The 23,381-nt window shown below is 59.3% G+C and overlaps 1 protein-coding gene across 1 annotated transcript; it reads left to right on the top strand.

Annotated features, from left to right (window-relative positions):
• DENND1C (DENN domain containing 1C) lies at positions 1 to 23,356 on the top strand. The gene is made up of 22 exons (XM_034792831.1): positions 1 to 245; positions 1,490 to 1,554; positions 4,353 to 4,396; positions 4,956 to 5,005; positions 5,676 to 5,795; positions 6,320 to 6,389; positions 6,528 to 6,608; positions 9,020 to 9,115; positions 9,444 to 9,497; positions 10,637 to 10,737; positions 11,887 to 11,932; positions 12,446 to 12,547; positions 13,159 to 13,284; positions 14,215 to 14,316; positions 15,070 to 15,160; positions 15,639 to 15,679; positions 17,813 to 17,884; positions 18,192 to 18,248; positions 20,173 to 20,307; positions 21,048 to 21,103; positions 21,570 to 21,786; positions 22,136 to 23,356. The coding sequence occupies exons 1-22, from the start codon at positions 229 to 231 to the stop codon at positions 22,961 to 22,963; spliced, it is 2,571 nt and encodes an 856-aa protein (XP_034648722.1). The 5' UTR covers positions 1 to 228; the 3' UTR covers positions 22,964 to 23,356.
• The last annotated feature ends 25 nt before the right edge of the window (positions 23,357 to 23,381 follow it).

The raw sequence follows: 23,381 nt of genomic DNA, 5'->3' as shown, positions 1-23,381 counted from the left end.
AACGAAAAGCCACACAGGAAACTCTGAAGCAACAAGAGAGCGATTTTTTCATATTTTTGTAGATGCACCGTAAAAAAAAAAAAAAGGAGAGAGAGGTTTTTTCTTGTTTTTTTTTTTAATACCCAACCCGGCCTTGAAATCTACCCTCCAGAGGTGCCGCGGGCACCACCCCCGTGGGAGGCAGCCAGCCTGGGATGAGACCGTGACGGGGAATGAGCAGTAACAATCATGGGCTCGCGGATAAAGTAAGACCCCCTTTGATTTTCTCTGGGCGCTGACCTCACGCGGGGCCTGGGCTTTAGCGGAAGGGATTTTCAGCCCCTCAGAGGAGCCCCCCCCACAGCCTCTCACCTGCTGGATCGTTACCTGATCAGTGGAGAAAGTGAAATTGACCTTTGATCCTGAGCGGACACCGAGGGGGGCAGACGGGACCCTTTAAGACACCCGGTCTTCGCTGGGTTCAATGCCTCAGGCCCCCACGAAGGGAGTGAGACTGAGGGGATGGAAGATTTCTCCCTTCGGTGGGTTGGAGGCTCGGGCGGGTGGACACCGCTGCAAAGGGGTGGCAGGGTCAGGGATCCCTAGGTTGGCAGGGTGCTGGCCCCGCTGTAGGCTGGGCTGTGCCAGCTTTGGGGTCCATCTCTTTCCAGCACTGTTCAGCAGCCGGGCATCCGTGCCCAGGTTTGAGCTAGCCAGGCAGGTGAGCAGCCCAGGGTTCTCCTGGGCAGGACTGCGGGAGCCAGGGGTGGGGGGCGTCCGCAGTTGGGAGGGGAGTTCTTCTCCATCCTCTAGGCAGGATTATGGGGCGCCTCAGGGGTGGTTTTTTAGCCCACTGGTGGAGCTGTGTCGGCTAATCCTATTGCTGTCCTTTGGCATCTTCTAGCCAAAGATTCATCCTGCTTACGGATGAATTCAGCCTAACCTCAGAGAGGCGGGTCAGCGTTAACGGCCCCCTCTTACGGGGGGGAAACTGAGGCACGGAGAAAGGGAGTGACTTTCCCAAGTCACTCTGGCAGTTGGGGCAGAGCAGGAGTGAATTAGAACACAAGAGTCCAGAATCCCAACCCCTCCCACCACCACTACACCCAACTCCCCTCCCAGAGCTGGGCCTAGAAGCCAGGGGTCCCAGCTCTCAGTAATGTGCCTTATCCCCATATGAGGGGTTCCCATTCCATGTGGAGTCTGGATCCGTCGCCGGGGTCCTTAGCCAGGTCCTCCTAAGAGGTGCCCAACCCCCAGCTGTGCCTGGCCTGTGCATTAAAAGTCGTGTGTGTGTCCCCCCAGGAGACAAGAAGTCTGAGCAGCCTAAATTGGGCCCTTCCTGAAAGGGTTTTCCCCCCAGCGCCTCAGTGCATACAGTGCATACAGGCCTAAACTTGCTGAGCAAATCGGCACGGTCCTGTGACAGCCGTCTGTGCACTGAGCTGTGTCCGTTCTCAGTCATTAGCCTGGCCAGTGGCTATAGGTTCCTTTCTTCTCCCCCCACCAGGGAAAATCCCCAGAAGACATTTGATTTGTTCTTCGAGGCAGCCTGCCCCACATCTGCAGATGACGGTAAGTCCCTGAGCCCAGAGGCCAGCACCGGGGCGGGCGGGTTGTGTGCGATTTATCTGTGTTCATGGGGGTGGGATGCAAAGGGAAGGGCTGAGGCAAATGGACACCGGAGTCTTAACTTCAGGTTGTTGGTTCAAATCCAGCCTAACTTCCCTGGGGCTAAAAGTGGATCTCTGGTCTGGCAGTCAGGACTCCTGGGTTCTATCCCCAGGGGCTCATGGTTAGAGCAGGGGGGCTGGGAGTCAAAATTCCTGGGCTCTATCCCCAGCTCTGGGAGGGGAATTGAACGGGGTGGTGTTCAGAGCCAGGACTCCTGGGTTCTATTTCCAACTCCAGGAGGGGCGTGATGTCTAATGGTTAGAGCAGAGGGTGGCTGTGGGAGTCAGGACTCCGGGGGATTTCTAGCTCTGGGAGGGTTCTGGAGTGTAGCTGTCTAAGTGGGAGCAGGGGAGGGGACTGAGAGTCAGGACTCCTGGGTTCTTTCCTAGGAGTGGGGTCTAGTGGTTAGAGCAGTTGTGGCTGCGTGTCTCTGCCATTGCTCTGTGAGCCTAAAGACCCCTGGAAATAAGGGCCGTCCCATGGCGTTTATGGGGGGTTGTCTTCACGAAGGACAGCATTTGGGATGGACTTGGCATCTGCAGTTCAGGGGAGACACGAAGAGCCTCCAGATGTCTGACCTCGGGTTGGGATTTCCTCCGAGCCAAGCAGAGTCCAGCAAAGCCCATGATAGAATGAGAGTCCTGGGGGTGCTGCTGGGTGGCAGGGGAACAGTGGTGGCGGGGGGGGGCGTACGTCCCTTGGAGTCACTATGACCCCAATACCCCAGCATGGTGCTTGGGGGCAGGATGCTGCAGGAATTGGGTTGGGGGGCTCAGTAGGGGGCGCCCTCCCCTTGCAGTCCCTGTGGGCCCCGCTGCCCCAGCGTGGTGATAGAGTTGATAGTTTCCCTAGCACTGTGTGTGTGTGTGTGTTGTGGGTGCAAGAGCTGAGGTGTGTATCCCACATCCTGTCTGTAGATTATTCTGTTCTGCCTCCCTAAATCCTCCTGCAGTTTTCTTGCCCTGGAAACTGCTATTCACTTCCTGTCCTAAACTGCTATCGCTGGCTGTTCAACAGCCCTTGCATCCTACCCCAGAAATGGCTGCCCCTCAGCGCCGGGCGAAGGATCCCTGTGTAAACAGCCCCCTGTGTCCCACCCCAGAGGCAGCTGCATCTCAGCGCCGGGTGAGAGATCCTTGTATAAACAGCCCCCGCACCCTCCCCACCCGGAGGTGGCTGCATCTCAGCACCAGGCAAGGGATCCCTACGTAAACAGCTGCCACACGGTACCCCAGAGGTGGTTGCATCTTGGCACTGGGTGAAGAATTGCTGTATAAACCGCCTGTCAGGCATTACAGCCCGGCTCACAGTGGGGGTTCCTGTGAGGTCCTGGGAAATCAGAAACCCCTTCCCCATCCTCCTGCGGGGGGGAGGGAGCCGGCTCCACGGCCAGGGCAAGGCTGGGGTTCAGAGGTGCGCCCCCCACCCCCACGCAGAGCCGAAGGGCCCTTCTGTCTGGGCCGCTCTCAGCAGCCGCAGGAAGTGGCGAGGCGGGAGGTGGAGGCAGCTAGCGTGTCTGGTGCGGAGCGGCCGATGGGTGGGGGGGCATCCTGCCCTGCATGGGGGTAGTGGGAACCCACGGTCCTGAGCGCTAGCTGTGGGGGCGGGCGGGGGCGGAGCTGTCCCAGTGGGAGGCTGCTCTGGGGGTGGGGGATGGTCCACTAAAGAATCCAGGTGCAGAGACCGACGTCCCCCGAGCCCACGGCTCCCCCAGGGACCTGTGTGCATCGCGCACCTCCTTGGATCTTCACAACCAAACAGACCCCCAGCTGCTGGGGCGGCCGCTCCCAGCCTGAGTCCCCTCCAGTGTCCTACCCCCATGGCCCAAACAGCTCCGAGCAGTGGGCCCACCCAGCCTGGTATCCCGCCCCCCTGGTACCCCAGTCAGACCCATAGGCCCATCCAGCCTGGTATCCCGCCCCCCTGGTACCCCAGTCAGACCCATGGGCCCATCCAGCCTGGTATCCCGCCCCCCTGGTACCCCAGTCAGACCCATGGGCCCATCCAGCCTGGTTTCCCACCCCCCTGATACCCCAGTCAGACCCATGGACCCACCTAGCCTGATATCCCGCCCCCCTGTTACCCCAGTCAGACCCATGGGCCCCCCAGCCTGGTATCTTGCCTCCCTGCCGCACTAGATACAGGGCCTTTCTTCTCCAGGGTGCTGATTCTGGAGGCCTGGTTGGCTCCAGGAGATTGGGGAATGGCATACGGGACCTTTCCCCGCTCTTAGCTGGTGGGACTGGTTGGGTGCGGGGGCGGGATGAGCTGCTCTCCTCTAGGGGGTGCCAGCTCTGCTCTGTTCCCTGGGCAGGGAGACTGGCAGGGAGACGGGGCATTTCCCCTCTGGGTTACAAGTTCAAATCCAGGCCACTCTAGTAGTATCCTAAAGTCATTACCATCTGGTGGTGCTGATTGGTGGCCTTTATGAAATGGTTGGGGGTTCAGGGGGAGCTGAGAGCCAGGACTCCTGGGGTTTAGTCCTGGCTCTGAGAGGGGAGTGGGGTCTAGTGGTTAGAGCTGGGGAGCCAGGACTCCCTGGTTCTATTCCTGGCTCTGCCACTGTCTTTGGACAAGTCACTTCCTCTCCCTACTCCCCACTGGTGAAGGAGGTTGTGGGGCTCAGGGAGCGTTGGCAGGGGCTTGGGGGCCTGGGGGGAAGGGGTGTCATTGTGGTTCTATCTCTGCTTTCCCCACAGACCCCCAGGTGCTGAGGCAGTTCCCAGAGGAGTTCGATGACCAGGTCTGTGCCTCGCTTCTGCGCCCCTCTGCCAAGCGCCATGTTTCCCCTGTGCCAGTGGAGGCCAGTTGAGCATCAGCTGCTCACCCCCACCGTGCGTTGGGGTCAGGCTGGTGTGTGGGCCCGGAGCCATGGATCTGGGCTTAATCTGCCCAATGTCCATCTAACCCAGGATCCCCCCTGCCCAGAGATCATAGCCTGCTCTCTCCCCCTCCCTGCCCCCTTGCTCAGACCCACGGGCCCATGTAGCCCTGCCATCCCAGATCATGGGCCTGTCTGCGGATTAAACCAGCAAGAACCGCAGGGGCTGTCTGCGTCCAGTAGCCTGGGTCAAAAGAATCCCCCTTAAATTCCTCGCAGCTCAGTCCTGGATTCTCGTCTGTTGCAAGGGCTGGGGTGTTTGATGGGGCTTTTTGGCCCTAGGGGATTTTCCCTGCAGGTGGGGGCAAAGAGCAGACAGGAAATAAAGACCATCTGACCTTCACCCCCACCCTGGTGTGCTGGGTCTCTGTGATCTCTGCACTCAGGGGGGTATGTGTAATTTTCACCTTGCCTTCTCCAGGAATCCATCCAGATGCTGCCCAAATTCTGCTTCCCCTTCGACATAGAGAGGTACGCGGCTGCGCGGATGCACGTCGGTTTGTGCGTGTGCACGGGGGGTGAGATCTGTCCTGGGGTCTCCTCCGTCCAATAAATAAGGCATGGTCCCAGCTGAAAGCCATCCCACGAGGCCCAATTGCCCCTGTCCAATCTGGCTGTGGCCAGTGGCTCATGGCTCTCGGGGGAATGTAGCCAGGGGTCAGGTCATAGGCGTCCCTGGGCGGTATCTAATGCAGGAAGCAGTGAGGGCTGGGGGCCAGCCTCCCCCCCTCTCGCCCTCGGGAGGAGAATGAAAGGGAGAGGAAGGTGCTGAGCACCTGGCAGGATTGGGCCCAGTGAGCCCAATGCACCATGGTTGGGCCGAGCAGTGGGATTCGAACCACTAGACCCCCACTCCCCTCCCAGAGCTGGGGAGAGAACCCAGGAGTCCTGGCTCCCAACGCCGCCCCCCCCCGCTCTGGGTGTTGTCCTGGGAAAGTTCCTGTCACCAATGCCCGATGCACTGGTCCTGCTCTGAGCAGGTGGTTGGACTAGATGATCTCCTGAGGTTCCTTCCAACCCTGATATTCTATGACTCTATGACTCTATGCTTCGGCCCAGGCCGGATGGCAGGGAGCTGGGGTCAGCCATTAGCTTCCTCCTCTCCCGTCGGTCCCACCGGGTGCCCCCCTTGCCCCCGCAGGGTAAAGGAGAGCTCTGTGGTGCAGAACTTCACCTTCGCCCTGACCGACCTGGAGGGGAACCAGCGCTTCGGGTTCTGCCGCCTGGCCGGGGGCTTCCGGACCTGCCTCTGCATCCTCAGGTACCGCGCCGTGTGTCTGGGCGTGGGGTGGGGGCTCCGCCAGGGGGCGCTCTCCCCTCCCCGTTAGTGTTAGGCGCACTAGGGGGCGCCAGGCTGCGTGTTTCAGAGCAGATATAAAACTACGATCCCGGCCAATGTATCAGCCCCCAAATTCCTGCTCCGTCAATTGCTTCTATTCCAGTGGAACCCTGGATTTAGGGTTCTTCTTCACACAGCACCGGGCGAAGGATCCCTGTATAAACAGCCCCCAGGCCCCACCCCAGAGGCGGCCGCATCTCAGCACTGAGCAAAGGATCCCTGTATAAACAGCCCTCGCACCCCACCCCAGAAGCAGCTGCATCTCCGTCACTTCATCGCTCTGTACCTCAGGGGGAACGGCCCTTCCTTTGTCTCTTCAGACCCTGAGCTCTTTGGGGCACAGACTCTCTCTCACTTGGGGTCTGTTCAGCGCCCGGCAGGATGGGTCGCCTAGTGGCTACCATAACACAGAGAATAAACGGCCCCCTGGCTTCTCCTTTTTTTAGTTACCTGCCGTGGTTTGAAGTTTTCTACAAGATCCTCAACAACATTGCCGACCATTTAGCCAAGGAGCAGGTGAGCCTAGGACTCGTGGGTCCTTTTCGGTGGCTGCCTCCACCCCCCCAGTCTCGCTACGTCCTGATCATCTTGTCACTCCCTCGACCCCAGCTCCATTTGGACAGATCCGTTTAATCTTTCCTCTCTCCCCATCAGTTGAATGAACTGACCGAGCTCCTCTCCGCCCTCTATTGCCACCCGGTGCCCCAGCTGAACAGCCCCGTGAACCTAGAATTTGTAAGTATCAGCTCAGTCTCTCTCACTAGGGGCGCTGCCTTCCCTCCCGGTCCATGATCCATCTGTATAGGGCGCTACCAAATTCATGATCCATTTTGGTAAATTTCACAGTCGCAGGATTAAAAAAATCGTCACTGTCACGGTTTCCGATATGTAAATCTGAAATTTCGTGGGGTTAAAACCGTGTGGGTCCCGACCCAGAAGTGGTGGTGGTGGGGGTCGCAAGGCTATTGTAGGGGGTGGCCACCCTCACTTCTGAGCTGCTGCTGGGGGCAGCCGCGGAGCTTCCTACAGTTAGGGGCAGGGGAGGAGATCTCATAGGTGGATCTGAGCTGGCCCCGGGAGTGATCCATGCAGGGGAAGAGGAAGTCTGGTCCTTCCCCAGCCAGGCCAGGACTAGTAACTGGAGACTAGTGCACGGTAGGAGCCCCCACCTGGAGTACCCCCAACCCTGGCCCTCCCTGGCTCCGGGCCAATGCTCAAGGGTTAAAGGGACCTTGGACTGGCTCTGTGTGTGTGTGTGTGGGGGGGTATAGTGCCCCTCCATCCCCAATCATGATGCCCTGGATGGTCACCCACTTGTAGACCAGCCCTTCCCCCTCAATTCTGTGCTGCTGATGGTGGGGCGCACCCAGCTCTGAAGGCAGCGCAGAAGCAAGGGTGGCAATACCGCGACCCCCCCTACAATAGCCAGATTTCTTGGGGGAGACCAGATTTCATGGTCCGTGACGCATTTTTCACGGCTGTGAATTTGGGAGGGCCCTACGTCTGTGGTACTGAGGCGGAGCTGAGATGAGCTGTGAAGAGAGAGGCACCTACAGGGAGGATGGTGATTTTGAACCAGATCCCCTGGGGGAGAATATGGACTGGGGGGCTGAGATCTGGCCCATGCCAAACTCTGGAGAGGTGGGAATTGAACACCCAGATTCTGGGATTCCCACCTTCTGTTTGGCTAAGCTTTGGAGCAGGGTAAAACTTGCAGCTACTTGGAAAGTAAGTTGCTGATTTCCCGCCCCCACTTAGCAAAATTTTACCAATCGAAACTTTTTAGCTTTTCCTCTAACGTTTTCTGCCGAAAATATTCGACTTTTTGGCCGAAAACCAAAATATTTCAATTCAAACTAGTGCTGAGGGGCCTCGTGGGAGTTGTAGTTCAAGTGCCTCATGCACCCATTCTCTATGGGCCAGCTCCCTGGTTGGACTACATCTCCCAGGATGCACCACCTTCTCCCCTCCTAGTGAAGGGCAGGGGTGTGACCTAGGAGTCCCTGGCTGTGGTGCATCCTGGGAGATATAGTCAAACCATAGAGTCCTTCCTACAGTGGAGAACGGTAGCACGAGATACCCAAACTACAACTCCCATGAGACACCAAGGTGCCATTTTGAGTTGACATATTTTGATTTGGGACCAAAATATTTCAGTTTGGGGTATTTTGACAAGGTAGCGACACTTTCCAGGGGAAGCAGATGCTTTCTAGGGGGGGAGCGGGGAATCCATTTAGTCGAAAACCCAATTTTCCATTGAAAAATCATGGTTCTTCAATCTAGGGGCGAAAGGGCTAACAAGACCCAGTGCCCGCGAGTTGAGGCTAGCCCAGTTCAGCCTGGAAATAAGGCGTACATGTGTGGAAACAAGTGAATGGAGAACTGATATTTAGCTTTTCCCACAATACAAAAACCGGCGGTCACGCGATGAAATGAACAGGCAGCAGATTTAGTCCAAGCAAGAGGAAGTATTTTTTCCAGGCAATGCACAATTAACCAGTGGAACTCACTGCCTTGGGCTGTTGTGGTGACCACAAGCATAACTGGGTTTCAAAAAGAACTAGAGAAGTTCATGGAGGATAGGTCCATCAATGACTATTAGCCAAGGTCAGGGATGGGAGGGATAGCTTAGTGATTTATGCCTTGGCCTGCTAAACTTAGGGTTGTGAGTTCAATCCTTGAGGGGGCCACTTAGGGATTGGGGGCAAAAATCTGTCTGGGGATTGGCCCTGCTTTGAGCAGTGGGTTAGACTAGATGACCTCCTGAGGTCCCTTCTAACCCTGATATTCTATGTAACCCCATGCTTGGGGTGACCCTAAATCTGACTCCCAGAAATCAGGAGGGGACTACAGGGGTGTATTTCTCCATAAAAAAAAAAAAAAAAACACCCCCCCGAATCTCTGGCCACTGTCGGAGACAGGATACTTGGCTAGATGGACCATGGCTCCTGTTCTTACTGGTTGTTTTTCTAAAAGGTCTGATCTGGGAATTATTTGGGGGAAGTTTTATGGCATTTTGGCATTAAAATCTCTTAATCCTCCGGACCCCACCAACCAAGCCCGCTCATCACGCTAAGGTGCACGGTTGTCCTGCCGGTGATGCGCACGCGCGTCTCTATATTTTTATCCCCTCGTTGTCCCGCAAGGACCAGAAGTTGAACAAACTGAGAATAAGCACCGGCAGCTTTCTGAATGGCCGACACAGAGACCGGAGCCGGGATCCGGCGGGCGGGACCGAGTCGGTGAGTCGGAAAACTCCGCCCGATTGTAACCAGCCGGAGTGTGCCGACTAACCGAGCGATCCCTGACAGTGCATGGTCCCCCCCCGCCGGGCGGTATGATCACCCCTAACTGGTGGCACCTGGGGAGGAGGGGCAAATTGTGCACCTGGAAGAAGAGGACCCCTGAATCTTCTCCCCTCTCTAACCAGGGGAGCAAACTCAGCCGCCAACTAATTACGAGCTTAACGATGATTAACCCTGTGTGGCTTGGGTGAACAGCACTAACTCGGCAGCACGGCCCCCCCGGTGGCGGGGGCCGTGCTAACGCCACCCCCCTTCTCCATTACAGCCCTCCTACTTCATTGCCCCGGACCTCGGCAGCCTGCCTACCATCCCGGAGAGCGTAAGTCCCTGCACCCCGTCCCGGGATGGGCGGGTTTGGGGGCTGATTCAGGGGTGCGAAGAGCAGAGGCAGTGGAATGAGGAGGTGCCCTAGTACTGAGTGGGGTTGGGGGGAGAACACTGCAGGGAGACTGAATGTGAGCAGTGCAGGGAGAGGAGGGGGTGCACTACGCTGCGCGGCAGGATGGGCTGGGCAGGGGGCCAAGGGGGAGAGCACAGTGTGCTGCAGAGTGGGGAGAGCACACTACACTGCAGGAGGGGGAGAGCTCACTGCACTGCAGGAGGGGGAGTGGGTGCTCACTTCACTGCAGAGACAGGAGGGGGAAAGCGCAGTGCACTGCAGGAGGGGGAGAGCTCACTGCACTGCAGAATGGCGGGAGTGGAAGACCGCACTGCGCTGCAGGAAGGGGCGAGTGCACTGCACTGCAGAATGGGGGGAGTGGCAGAGCACACTACACTGCAGGAGCGGGAGAGTGCACTGCGCTGCAGGAGGGGGAGCAGGTGCTCAGTGCACTGCAGGGCGGGGAGGAAAGTGCAGTACACTGCAGAGTGGGGGAGGGGAGAGCACACAGCACTGCAGGAGCGGGAGAGTGCACTTCACTGCAGAATGAGGGGAGTGGCAGAGCACACTACACTGCAGGAGCTGGAGAGTGCACTGCGCTGCAGGAGGGGGAGCGGGTGCTCACTGCGCTGCAGAGGGGGGAGGGGGAAGCGCAGCACACTGCAGAGTGGGGGAGGGGAGAGCACACGGCACTGCAGGAGGGGGAGGGGCACGCATTGTGTTGAAGGGGGGAGTGCACTGCGGCGGGAAGGACAGAGGGGGAGATGGGATGAAGGGGTAGCCGGGGAAGAGCNGGGGGGTCGCAGGGATGTGCCCTGGCACATGCATGCAGTGGGGGTGCGGGGACATGCCTTGGCAGGGGCCCTGGGGGTGTTGGTCAGGGGGAGGTGCCCTGGCCCACGCACACAGCCCGCTATGGCCCAGGGCCAGGACTTGTGACCCCCCCCCGCCCCAGCCACCAACACGGGGCATCTCTTCAGGCTCCTGCCTCCCCAGATCTCTCCGTTCCCCCCCCGGCTCGGTGCCCCCTCTCCCCCCGCTGGAGCAGAGTCTAAGGCTGTGTCTGTGTCTGTCCCCAGCTCACGGCCTGCGTCCAGGCCTCCTCCGCCATGCTCTACCCCATGTGCTGGCAGCACATCTACATCCCCACGCTGCCCCCGCACCTGCTCGACTACTGCTGGTAAGGGCACGGGCAGCCTCTGGTGGGCTGAGCAGGAGCGGGCCAGGTCGGCTCTTGGAGGGGGGACCACCAGCAGGCTTCAGGGAGGTGGGAGGGGGCGCTCTCCCCTTGTGGTCAGTGCTGGCCCCGGTACCCCAGACTGGCACTAGGGGGCGCTGTGCTGCAGGGAGCAGGGTGGGGGCTCTGTAGGGGGCGCTCTCCCCTCATGATCAGTGTTGGCCCCAGTACCCCTGACTGGCACTAGAGGGCGCTGTGCTGCAGGGAGCGGGGTGGGGGCTCTGTAGGGGGCGCTCTCCCCTCATGGTCAGTGCTGGCCCCAGTACCCCAGACTGGCACTAGGGGGCGCTGTGCTGCAGGGAGCAGAGTGGGGACTCTGTAGGGGGCGCTCTCCCCTCATGGTCAGTGTTGGCCCCAGTACCCCAGACTGGCACTAGGGGGCGCTGTGCTGCAGGGAGCAGAGTGGGGACTCTGTAGGGGGCGCTCTCCCCTGGCGGTCAGTGCTGGCTCTAGTGCCCTAGACTGGCACTAGGGGGCGCTGTGCTGCAGGGAGCAGGGTGGGGGCTCTGTAGGGGGCGCTCTCCCCTCATGGTCAGTGTTGGCCTCAGTACCCCAGACTGGCACTAGGGGGCGCTGTGCTGCAGGGAGCAGAGTGGGGACTCTGTAGGGGGCGCTCTCCCCTCATGGTCAGTGTTGGCCCCAGTACCCCAGACTGGCACTAGGGGGCGCTGTGCTGCAGGGAGCAGAGTGGGGACTCTGTAGGGGGCGCTCTCCCCTGGCGGTCAGTGCTGGCTCCAGTACCCTAGACTGGCACTAGGGGGCACTGTGCTGCAGGGAGCAGAGTGGGGACTCTGTAGGGGGCGCTCTCCCCTGGCGGTCAGTGCTGGCCCCAGTACCCTAGACTGGCACTAGGGGGCGCTGTGCTGCAGGGAGCGGGGTGGGGGCTCTGTAGGGAGAGCCCCTCATGGTCTGTGCCGGCCCCAGTGTTCCGGGGTGGCGCTTGGGGGCACTGTGCTATAGGGAGCGAGTTTTGGGGGGCTGATCTCGTGCATTGATCCCTATAGTCTCTGCTTTGAGGCAAAGGTGCTACCGGGGCTGGGCAGTTTATGCTTCATTTGTCTGCGCCTCATCAGCCTCCCTCCCTTCCCGCAGCGCCCCTATGCCCTACCTCATCGGTGTCCACTCCAGCCTCATGGAGGTGAGTCCTGCCCCGCCCCAGCGCCCCCTGGGGAGGGCAGCCTGCACTGCAGGCTGGGAAGGGGGGTGTCCCAGTGCAAGCTGGGGCTGCGGGAGGCCTGAATGCAGGCGAACCCCCAGGATGCAGGGGGGGGCTCCATCCGTTCCCAGGAGGAGATCGGGGACTGGGGGAGGGGGGGCGGGCTTGTGTGGAGAAAGGGGTCCCACAGCTTCCTGGGGGGGATTTACTCAGCCTTTGCACAGGGGGTGGGTCCGATCCCCTGGATGTTTAATTTGGATCTGGTGTCAAAGCTGCCATCTGCAAGGAGCGGCTGGGGGTCCCGGAGCTGGAGCGAAGCCGGGTGCCCCTTGTGGGTTGCCTGCCGGAGTGGGTTTCCCTGGGGGAAGGGCCGTCCTGGTGGCCTGTGAGGTTGCCGGTGGACGGCGAGCCTGGCTGCCTGGTTGGGAGGTGCTGAGCGCCGAGGCCGGCTCCAGCTCCAGCCCCTTCCCCTCTGGATGTGTCCTCTCCTGGCAGAGGGTGCGGGACAAGGCCCTGGAGGACGTGGTGATCCTCAACATCGACACCAACACGCTGGAGTCGCCCTTCCAGGACCTGGAGAATCTCCCGAGCGACGTGGTCAGTCCCCACCCATCCCCTGCTGCTGTCCCCTGTCTCCAGCACAAACAGCTGGGTGAAACCCTCCCCCTGCTCCCGCCCTGAAGGGAACCCCCACATTCAACCTCCATGATCCTTGGCAGGCCCCACGCTGGGCTGTATCCAAAGCTGTCAGCCTGTGGCCTGGATCTCCCCAGAGCCCCCTTCTCTCCTGTTCTATGCCCCCTCCTAACACCCTGGGTATTGGGGGGTCTCTCCACTCCCCCCAGCATCTCGTGGCTTGGCAGCCCGGAGATCTCAGCCCCAGTGCAGATGACGCCCTTTGGCTGCGTGAGGAAGGAGGTTCCCCAGCCAGAGATGGAAGTCGACTTCCTTCTCTAGTGGCAATGTGATCTCTGGAGATCCCATGGACAGATCCTTCCGTCCCTTTCCAGAGGGACCCCAGGAGATGGGAGGAGCGTGATCTGCCGGACGTTGGGGGATCTCCCTACCTCCCCGCTCTCATGGACTCTCCCATCTAATCCAGGGGTCCATCTCGGCCTGAGTGTACCCCAAAGCCCCCTAGGGTCTAGGGCCTGGATCACACAGCTGCCCCTCCCCAACCTCGCTCATGTGGGTCCCTCTTCTCCCAGGTGTCTCTGCTGAAGCTCCAACTGAAGAAGCAGTCGGCCACCACTGGTGACGGGGTGGCCCGAGCCTTCCTCCGAGCCCAGGCACTGCTCTTCGGTGGCTACCGCGACGCGCTGCTTTGCACCCCGGTGAGGCTGGCTTCCCTCCCCACCCATTGAGGGCAGCTCACAGGGCGGTAGAGCGTGAAGCGTAAGATAGGATAGAGTCCGGGGCTCAATGTCTCCCCCTTGTGGCTAGACATTTATTATTGGTATTCGGGAACCCCAATCTTGGACCAGGACCCCGTTGTGCTAGTTGCTGTATATTATTTATTGGGTGTATCACGGTAGCACCAGGAAATTCCAGCCAAGGGCAGGACCCCATTGTACCAGACACCGAACAAGAAGATGGTCCGTGCCCCATGTGTTCCCCTCCAAGGGTTCCCCCTTCTCTGTATGGCAGCCCATGCGTTCCCCCTTTTTTCCAGGCCCCACCATGCGAGTGTCTGCACACCCGTAAGCAGCCGTGCTGCCATGGGCGGGGAGGCCGGCAGAGTAGCATAGAGCAATCATCCTTCTAAGTGTCTGTCTTCTCCCCGCTGGGGGGTTTCCTTGCTCAGGGATCCCCAGGATCGGTAGGGGAAACCCCCAAACCCTCCCCACTCTGTGTTCCTCTAATGCCTCCCTCCCGGGGAGGATTCCCTGGAAATCCAGTGGCCGCTGTGGGTTTCTCTGTGCAGGGGGAGGCGCTAGCCCTGAGTGACCCCCAAGGATTTTATGTTGCAAAGCAGCTGCCCTGGGGGTGGGGGTGGGGGGGTTGAGTTCTCCAGAAACGCTGAGGAACCATCCAGGGCAGTTGGAGCGCCTGGCTGGCCCAGTAACTACCCCATGGTCATTGCCCTTAGGTGCTTTGGGCTAGCCGCCAATCCCCGGTGCCTAGAGCAACCTGGCTTTCCCGATCTGGGGCCCCACTCCAGACCTCCCTCCCCCCCCCCCCGAGCGGGGCACAGAGCCGGTGTCTCTGAGCTGGGCCCCAACCTCCCCCCTCCCATTCACCCTCTTTGTGCCCTCCTCCCCCAGGGCCAGCCCATCTCGTTCTGCCAAGAGTCCTTCCTCAACCACAAGTCCAGCACCATGCGGGAGTTCCTGCACAATGCCGTGCACCTGCAGTTCTTCAAACAGGTAAAGGGGGGAGCCTCGGCCTGGGGGTGGGGGGCCAGGAATTCTGAGGCCTGGACCTGAGACCCCCAGGTACATTGGCAGCCCCTGTCCAGTGGGAATGACCAGCCCCCTCCCCATGTGTGTGACCTCTCTCCTGGAGGGGTGAGGGGTAAATCTAGGAGAGTTTGGGGGGCGGAGTGGGCCTGGGATGGGGGGTTGGCTGGGCCACCCCATCCCAGGTCATATTTTCTAGGGCTTTAAGGTGTCACATCACCAAAAAGCCATTAACGAATGGCCGCTCTCTCCCCCCATGGCCCCCATAATAATGTATGCTCCCACTGTATCATGTGCTCTCCCTGTAATGTCCCCTCTAATGGTCCCCCCCTCTCCATCTGCCCCCCCATGCTCCTCTCTAATGGTTCCCCCTTCTCCATCTGCCCCTCATGCTCCCCTCCAATCATTCCCCCATCTGCCCCTGCCGTGTGCTCTCTCTAATGGTTCCCCTTCTCCATCTGCCCCCGTGCTCCCCTCTAATGGTTCCACCTTCTCCATCTGCCCCGTACTCCTCTCTAATGGTCCCCCCACTGTCCCTGCCATGTGCTCTCCTCTAATGGTTCTCCCCTCCATCTGGCCCCCTTGCTCCTTTCTAATGGTTCCCCCCTCTCCATCTGCCCCACATGCTCCCCTCTAATGGTTCCCCCTTCTCCATGTGCTCTGTGCGCTCTCCCCGACTCCCCTTGCACCCGCGTCTCCCCCGCGCCACCCACTTTTCAGTTCATCGACGAGCGCCTGGAGAAGCTGAACGCCGGCGTGGGCTTTTCGGATGTGTTTGAGCAGGAAATCACCAACAGCGGGTTGGCGGCGGGTAAGGAGGGTGCAGCCACTGACCGCACCTCCCCCAGGAGGTTGGACATTGACAGCTCACAACCCCCTCCCCATGTAATAAACTCATGACCCCCTGAGGGGTCCCGACCCCCAGTTTGAGAACCCCTGCTCTACCGCGTGAGCTAAAAGCCCATTGGCTGTTAGCTAAGGCTGTAGCAGACTCATTTTCTCTCTCTAAGTGGTCTCGGTGCCACTAGATGGGACAGAACACCACACCCAGGAGGTGTGTGGGTTACACCCACAGATGTGACCCTTTAACGGTGATGCCACCCAGGGTTCCCCCATAATTCACCGGGAGTTGGCAGTGATGGTAGGGCCGGCCTGGCAATATTCACCTCCTCACCAGGGCGGGGGTCAGGCTCGGGGGCGGGCGGGGAGGGGGAGAAGGACCCCACCTAGGGCCCTGAGTCACTAATGGCCTGGGAATTTACATCTGTCCTTTTCGTGTCCCCGTGCAGGTAACCTGAGGTCGTACCAGCTGTGGGTGGAGAGCCTCAAGGTATGGAGCTGTCTGCTTGATCCATGTACCGGGTAGCGAGACCTGGTAGCAGCTTGTGCGCTCCACTGGAGAGGCTTGTGAAGTGGTGTGAGTGCAGGACTGAGACCCAGGACTCCTGGGTTCTATCCCCAGCTCTGGGAGGGGAGTGGGGTGTAGTGGCTAGAGCAGAGGGGCTGGGATTTAGTGCTCCTGAGTTCCATTCCCAACTCTGGGAGGGGAGTGGGAGCCCGGACACCTGGGTTCTATTCAACCCTGCCACTAACTTGCAATATAACCTGGGGGAGTCACTGCCCCTTTCTGTGCCTCAGTTTGCCCCCTCTGTAAAATGGTGATGATGCCAACCTAGCTGCATTAAGTATTACCTGCAGCTTCTCGTTCGCCGGCTAGCGGCAAAGGGCCAAATTATTCCGAGGCAACATGTTAAGTTCCCTGTCAGTAAATGGGTCAAACTGGGCCCAAATCCAGACCCCCCTGGAAATCAAGGGGAATTTTGCAATTGATGTCAGGGGGAATTAGATTTGAGGTTCAACTGATGCATTTTACACCATGAAAGGACGGACCCATTGACAAGAGAGGGGCCAAGATCGAACCCCCGCGACCCTGCGGGCTGGAAAAGAGCAGGTGAATAAGTCACAGAAGAGGTGAACGAGAGTAGCTGCTTCCCTACTTTAATTTACTGCACGCTGTGTAAATTAACTCCCCGGGGTGTGTAACTTACACGTGCTTCCTGATACACCACCTCCCAATTAGTAGTTTGATTCTGATCTCATTAGTGTTAACTCAGGAGCGGTTCCACAGAAGTCATTGGAGTGTCCATAGTGGATTGAGAAGCGGTGACGAAGTGGGATAGAGATGTGACGAAGTGGAAATGTTCTTAATGTTTTCCCTGAGTGCTGGGTGGGTGCCTCAGTTTCCCCTATGCATTTCTCGAGTGTCTAGGGGTGTGTGATTGTTGCAGAGCCCTAGGGGGCCAGTGTGATGGTGTCTGTACAGAGAATGGCCGACACCCTGTCTCCTGGCAACTAATGGGTCCCTCCCCTGCAAAGGTGCCAACTAAAGGTGTTGAAGAACAAAGAGATCAGGTGACCTCCTGGCCTGGGAAAGAGACAAAGGGAGACGAGGGGCTGGAGAGTTTCAGTTTGGGGCTAGCTGGGAAAATGGAGGGGAGGCCAGACAGACCTCCTGGCCTCCCCTGGCCCCCCAAGATGGACCTGACTGAGGGGCTCCTGTTGTCTGTACCTGCAAGACCTGTCTTGGACTGTGTTCCTGTCATCTAATAAACCTTCTGTTTTACTGCCTGGCTGTGAATCGCAGGAAGCCGGGGGTGTCTCCCCCAACTCCGTGACAGAAGGTCAAGCCCTAAGTTCTTCCTTTCTCCTTAGGGGCCATCAGTGGCTTACATGCACTGACAATATTATGTTCTACGGTTGCCTCTCTCTTGAGAGGTAGCAGATGCCGAACACCTGACATGCCAGCTTCCAGTTGGAGGAGAAATCAGTGATATGGCGTCTGGGCATATTTGCAACTAGTTTATTTACACTCTGTGCACCAGTCTTGGAACAGAGGTGTCACCAGCTGCACGCAGGCCGATCCCCTCGTTCAGGAATCCCAGCCCATTGCAAAACTCCCTGCCCAGGGTGCAACACTGCCTCAAGAATCGATGCCAGTCAGAGATCAAGATGGAACAAACTGTCCAACTGCTGTCCCAGCTCCTGCTCCCCGGGCCTTAGCACGGCCCCCAAATTAACTGCCATGCGCAGTGTGCGTCTGCCCATGACGGACCGTTTGCTCGCCTGCTGAGACCACATGTCACAGCACCGGCCTCCAGCTGATTCTAGTTAGCAGGACTGTGGAAGAGAGCAGCCCCCAACTGCTTGCAACAGCTCCCACCGGAGAAAACACCATTGCAAAACTAGCAACAATGTGGCGTGTCTTGAACGCTGCTAAGAGAAAGATTGTGTGCGACAGCGCCACCTGGTGACTCCTGCCGCAACTGTAGTCACCCACAGGCTCTAGTGGCAGGAAGGTCAGGTTACTTGTGTCAGGGGGAAAGACAAAGCTAAGGACTGCAGGAGGCACCAGGGGCCTACAGGGGTCGCTCCAAAGCAATGTCTCTGTGCTTTGTCTTGCCAGAAAGGCGGAGGGGCCCTGATCCACACTGTGAAGAGCAAGACAAACCCAGCCGTCAAGAACATGTACAAATACGTAAGGTCACCAACTGGCTACACGGTCTTCCCCGTTCACTGGGCTCTGATAGCAGGGGGATCTTATCCGTGTGGGGGGGAGTTCCCGGGGGCAGAGGTATCGCAGGGGGATGCAGTCGTGGCTCGGTGCGGGGGATTCCCGGGGCTGGGGTATCGCAGGGGGATGCAGTCGTGTGTCTGTGCGGGGAGTTCCCAGGGGGACGCAGTCGTGTGTCTGTGCCAGGATCTCTGAGTGGACAGTTGTATAACACCATAAAGAGCCAGGAATGGCCTCCTGCCTGGTCACCCCTCTTTCTTCTCTCCTCTAGGCCAAGAGCCATGCCCGAGACAGGCTGAAGGAGATGCGAAGTCGCTTGAGGTACAGGGTAAGATTCCTACTGCAACAATCCTCTTTGGGCTGGGGGATCCTGCCCAGCCTCCCCACCCCCAACCCCCAACTCGGAGCCAGGGATTCCCCCTTGCTGAGGAAATTCCCCCTCCCCCTAGCTCCACTCTGATCAGCTGCTTCCTGGGGGATTGGATGGGGCAGGAGCTAGGAGTGGCAGGTCATAAGGAGGGTTAAGGGTAGTAGATTGTGAATGGGGTTCAGGTCTGAGGTAGTAGATGAGAAAGGGTTAGGAGACAACAGGGGGGCTAAGGGTTCGGATCAGCGGTAATAAGAGATCCTAAGCTGGCCAAAGAAACTTTCTAGTCTTCTGCCAGGGCAGATTCTACCTGGAGTCTCCATGACGCTCTGCTTGGAGATCCCCCTTGAGGATCTGCAGAAGAAGACCTCTTGGTCCAAGGGGGTTAGAGCCAGCAACTCCTGGCAGCGGGACTCCCTTGGGCTGAGGCTCCGGAGATGATCGGGGAAGTGCTGGGATGGGGGCCTCGCGTAGCCCGTCTACTTCCTGCCCTCGTCCCACAGGGTTAGGGTGATGCCCCCCCCCCCCCCAAGATGCATTGAGCTCCAGATGTGCCCCCACCCCAGTGACCTTTGCCCTCACCTGCCGGGCTAGCTGGCCGATTGAAATGTCATGAAGCCCCTATTAATAGCACTGGGGTTTGGAGCTCCAAAGCCACAGGTTCGAATCCCGCCCCATCTCCCATGTCAGCCGTGGCCAAGAGCACCTCGCCATGTGGGGGCATTTACTGCCACCCAGTTGCCAGTGGGCTGGGCCTCCATGTCACCCCCAGACCAGCCCCCCCTTGTTGGCCACTGAGACCGAGCTCCTCTAGGGCAGCGCCCTCTAGATCAGATGGGGGAAGCGGCTGTGAAAAAAGCTAATGCGGTCTTGGAATGCATCAGGTGAGGTCTTTCCAGTAGAGATAAGGAGGTGTTAGTACCGTTATACCAGGCACTGGTGAGACCTCATCTGGAATATTGTGTGCAGTTCTGGTCTGCCATGTTTAAGAAGGATGAATTCAAACTGGATTCAAACAGGTACAGAGAAGAGCTACTAGGATGATCCGAGGAATGGAAAACCTGTCTTATGAAAGGAAACTCAAAGAGTTCGGCTTGTTTAGCGTAACCAAAAGCAGGCTGAGGGGAGATATGATTGCTCTATATAAATACATCAGAGGGATAAATACCAGGGAGGGAGAGGAATTATTTAACCTCAGTACCAATGTGGACACAAGAACAAGTGGATATAAACTGGCCATCAGGAAGTTTAGACTCTAAATTAGACGAAGGTTTCTAACCATCAGAGGAGTGAAGTTCTGGAACAGCCTCCCAAAGGGAGCAGTGGGGGCAAAAGACATATCTGGCTTCAAGACTAAGCTTGATAAGTTTATGGAGGGGATGGTATGATGGGATAGCCTAATTTTGGCAATTAATTGATCTTTGACTATTAGCGGTAAGTATGCCCAATGGCCTGTGATGGGATGTTAGATGGGGTGGGATCTGAGTTACTACAGAGAATTCTTCCCTGGGTGTCTGGCTGGTGAGTCTTGCCCACATGCTCAGGGTTTAGCCGATGGCCATATTTGGGGTCGGGAAGGAATTTTCCTCCAGGGCAGATTGGCAGCAGCCCTGGGGGGGTTTCGCCTTCCTCTGTAGCGTGGGGCACGGGTCACTTGCTGGAGGATTCTCTGCACCTTGAAGTCTTTAAATCACAAGTTGAGGACTTCAATAGCTCAGGGATTTGTTACAGGAGTGGGTGGGTGAGATTCTGTGGCCTGCGTTGTGCAGGAGGTCAGCCTAGAAGATCATAATGGTCCCTTCTGACCTTAAAGTCTATAAGTCTATGAGCCTTGCCTGGGAGTCTGCTCACCGTCCTCCTGCCCGGCCCTCCTTCCCCCCTCCAGGACTTGGGCCAGGCTTCAGCCCTGCAGCGAGGCGGCTCCCTGAAGTGCGACCAGCTCTCAGGCCCCATCCTGCCCCGGAGCACCCAGTCCGAGTGCCTGCAAAGCCGGCTGCCCATCACCCAGCACTTCGGGAAGGTCAGAGACTGCGAAACCTCTGTAGGGGGTGGGGCCAGGGGGGGCATCTGGACGGGGGTGGGGACGCACAGATGGTCCTCCCGCAGATGTGGAACATCGGGAAGGAAATAACGGTGGGGTGTGGATCCCGGTGCAGATGTGCAACATCTGGTGGGAATAACAGCATGCGGGTAATCCTCATGCAGATGTGGAACATCTCGAAGGGAATAAAGAGGGTACGCAGTTAATGCAGATGTGACACATCTGGAGGGAATAATGGGGGTATGCAGATAATCCTCACCTGGATGTGGAACCTCCGGCACGGGTAACATGCACAAATAGTCCAGCTCCCCAGATGTGGAACATCTGGTGGGAATAACGGCAGCATGCGGGTAATCCTCATGCAGATGTGAAACATCTGGAACCCGTAACAGGTAGTTTGGGAAGTGAATCGCTCCCCCCACCCCACCCAGATAGCCCTTACTCATCTGAGTAGCATCTGGGGGGGGGGGGCGCAAGGTGAGCTCTGCCTGGCTGTGGGCCTTTCCTCCCCTTTCCACCCCACCTCCTTCACCCGTGGCCCTGGATAACGACCCTAGCCCAGCGTGGGGGGAGGCTGGCACAGATTAGGGAGCGGTGGGCAGGGAAAGGCCTGGGGGGCAGGGAGGTCCTGGCCCCAGCGACCCCCTCATGCTGGAGGGGCGTGGTGTTGCACTGCCCAGGGGTGAGCAGGGGGATCTTTGACCCGTGTTTCCTTGCAGTCCCGACCCCTGCGACCCAATAAACGCTGCAGCGGGATGGAGCTGGAGGCCCAGAGGTAACGGGGGGGCGGGGCGGGCTCTGGCTGGGGAGGAGTGCAGATATTGGGGGGAGCGGAGAGATGGCCTGGGGTGTGGGCTGCAGGGCATGCGTGTTTACACGCGTGCTGGCACGTGCAGTCAGCTTCACGCCGGCCACTTTCCGTGGGGCTTTTGATGCAGACAGCCGCATGGGTGGCCAGCTTTAATACATGAGCATGTGTGTCGCGTGTGTGGGTGGGCCTGGGTGTTGGCACTTGGGCCACGCATGACGGCTGACATGCCTATTCCACGTATTCGTTTCCATGTGCACTGGCACAGGCTGAGAGTGTGACGTGACGCTGTGTTCCCATGGTGGTTGACATGCGTGTTGCCACATGTGATGTCACGTTCGTGCACGAGCTTGTTGCCATGTTTTCTGTATGTCAGTTTCCACACGTGGCTGTAACATGAATGCCCAGCCCCCCCTTCCCCCCTGTCTCTCAGGGCTGCCCCGGCAGAAGGCCACAAGGCTCCCCCAGACCCCGATGCCATCCCTGATGGGGGGGAGATGGACAAGAGCTTCCTGGAGACGGGCGAGATCGACCTGCTGGGCGAGATCTTCGAGACGCTGAGCCTGGCGGCGCCCAGTGGACGGGGGCTGCTCTACGGGACCCGCAGCCTGGACTTCTGCAACCTGGAGGAGGGCAGCTGCTACACCAGGGTGAGCTCCCCGCCCCCCCGTGCACCTCCCTGTGTCGCCCCGCGCGCCGCCCTGTGCTGCCACTCCCCCGCGGGCACCTCCCTGGGCTGCCCCTCCCCCATGGACACGTCCCTGGGCATCTGCATGCCACCCCACCTCTCTCCACCCAAGTCTTTCTCTTGGCCCCCCTCTCCCTCCTGATTCTGCCCCATCCCTCTCTGACCCTGCCGCTTGAGTCCACCGCCTCCCCCACTTTTCCTCTCCTAGCCCCTCCCCTAACTCCGCCCCTCTTCTCTAGCCCCTCCCTCTCCAGCCTCGGTCTCTCTCCCTGCCCCTTGCTGCACCAACCCTGGCTCCTTGTCCCTTCCAGCTGAGGCACATGAACCCCAGCGAGGAGAACCTGAGCGGGCGCCAGGCCCGGGACCACGAGTGCTGGCTGCTGGCCGAGGAGGACGACTCGTCCCTGGAGTTCGCCCCCCCCTCTTCGGAGGAGGCCTCCCTGGCCGAGGAGGAGGCTGGGGACTCCCAGCATGCTTTGCTGCTGCCCGCCAAGGCCACGCGCCCGGCCAGCGGGATGTGGGACCGTGGGATCAATGAGGATGAGGAGGGCTCTCCCCAGGCAGCTGAGAGGGTAGCAACGCTCAGGGTGCCCTGGCACAAGCCCTTCCAGCTCGGGGAGGAGGAGCTGGGGGGCGGAGGGGCTGGGGCAGAGCTGACACCAACCACTGGCTCTCTGGGGCCCCCTGAAGAAGTGGGGACAGGAGGCCACCCTGAAGCAGCCACTACAGGGCCAGAGTCTGGGCACGGGGTGTGCAGAGCAGAGCCCCTCCCCAAACAGGATAGCCCCGCCCCTGAGGCAGAGACCCGCCCCAAACAGGATAGCCCCGCCCCTGAGGCAGAGCCACGCCCCAAACAGGATAGCCCCGCCCCTGAGGTAGAGCCCCACCCCAAACAGGATAGCCCCGCCCCTGGGGCAGAGCCCCACCTCCCACCAGATAGCCCCTCCTCCCCTAGGGTCCAGTCAGCTGTGGCTCTGTTCCAGGCCAAGGCCTGTAGGCAAACTGACATCAGGGGCGGGGTCCCCCCGCTGGGGGCAGGGGCCACCCTGCCCAGCTCATCCTGGCCGGAGCTGGACCAAGCCTCCCAGCCCCCGGCCCTGCCCAAGGTATCGGAGCTGAAGAAGAGGTTTGAGTCCTAGAAGGCTGGCGGCATGGAGAGCTGCACCCGGGGGCCCATGCTGAGCTACTGACATTGCTGGACCAGGGGCCCCCCAGGCAGAACTGCACCAGGAGGCCCAAAAGCTGCAGTGCCCCGCTCGGCTCAGGACAATGGGGAGACGCTGGCCTGGCTCCGGCCTGCTCCACAAAGCCCGGGGGGGGGCTCTGAATAAATGCTTATGGTGGAACCACCATCTGGTTGCTATTCAAATCAGCCGTCCCACAGTGGGGCTGAACGCTCCCCAAAGCCAGCCTCCTGCTGCCTCCCCCTTCCCCGCCTTGGGGCTCCGTGCTCGAGGACATCTGCAGCTTCCCCTCCCTTGGCTGACCGGATCCCGCCCCCTGCAAAAATGCATCATCAGCAAGGGCGAGAGGGCCTGGGCCCCGCTCCCCCCCCCC

Source organism: Trachemys scripta, chromosome 16, assembly GCF_013100865.1.
Source record: "Trachemys scripta elegans isolate TJP31775 chromosome 16, CAS_Tse_1.0, whole genome shotgun sequence".
NCBI classification, from domain to species: domain Eukaryota; kingdom Metazoa; phylum Chordata; order Testudines; family Emydidae; genus Trachemys; species Trachemys scripta.
The sequence above is the reverse complement of the archived record's forward strand: the minus strand, read 5'-3'. Positions and strand labels throughout refer to the sequence as shown.

Bases quoted from the DNA above. Each gene is read 5' to 3' on its own strand.
- DENND1C (XM_034792831.1), top strand. The intron at 15,161-15,638 runs GTAAGGAGGGTG...GTCCCCGTGCAG, and splicing joins CAACAGCGGGTTGGCGGCGG to GTAACCTGAGGTCGTACCAG. The intron at 15,680-17,812 runs GTATGGAGCTGT...TTGTCTTGCCAG, and splicing joins TGTGGGTGGAGAGCCTCAAG to AAAGGCGGAGGGGCCCTGAT.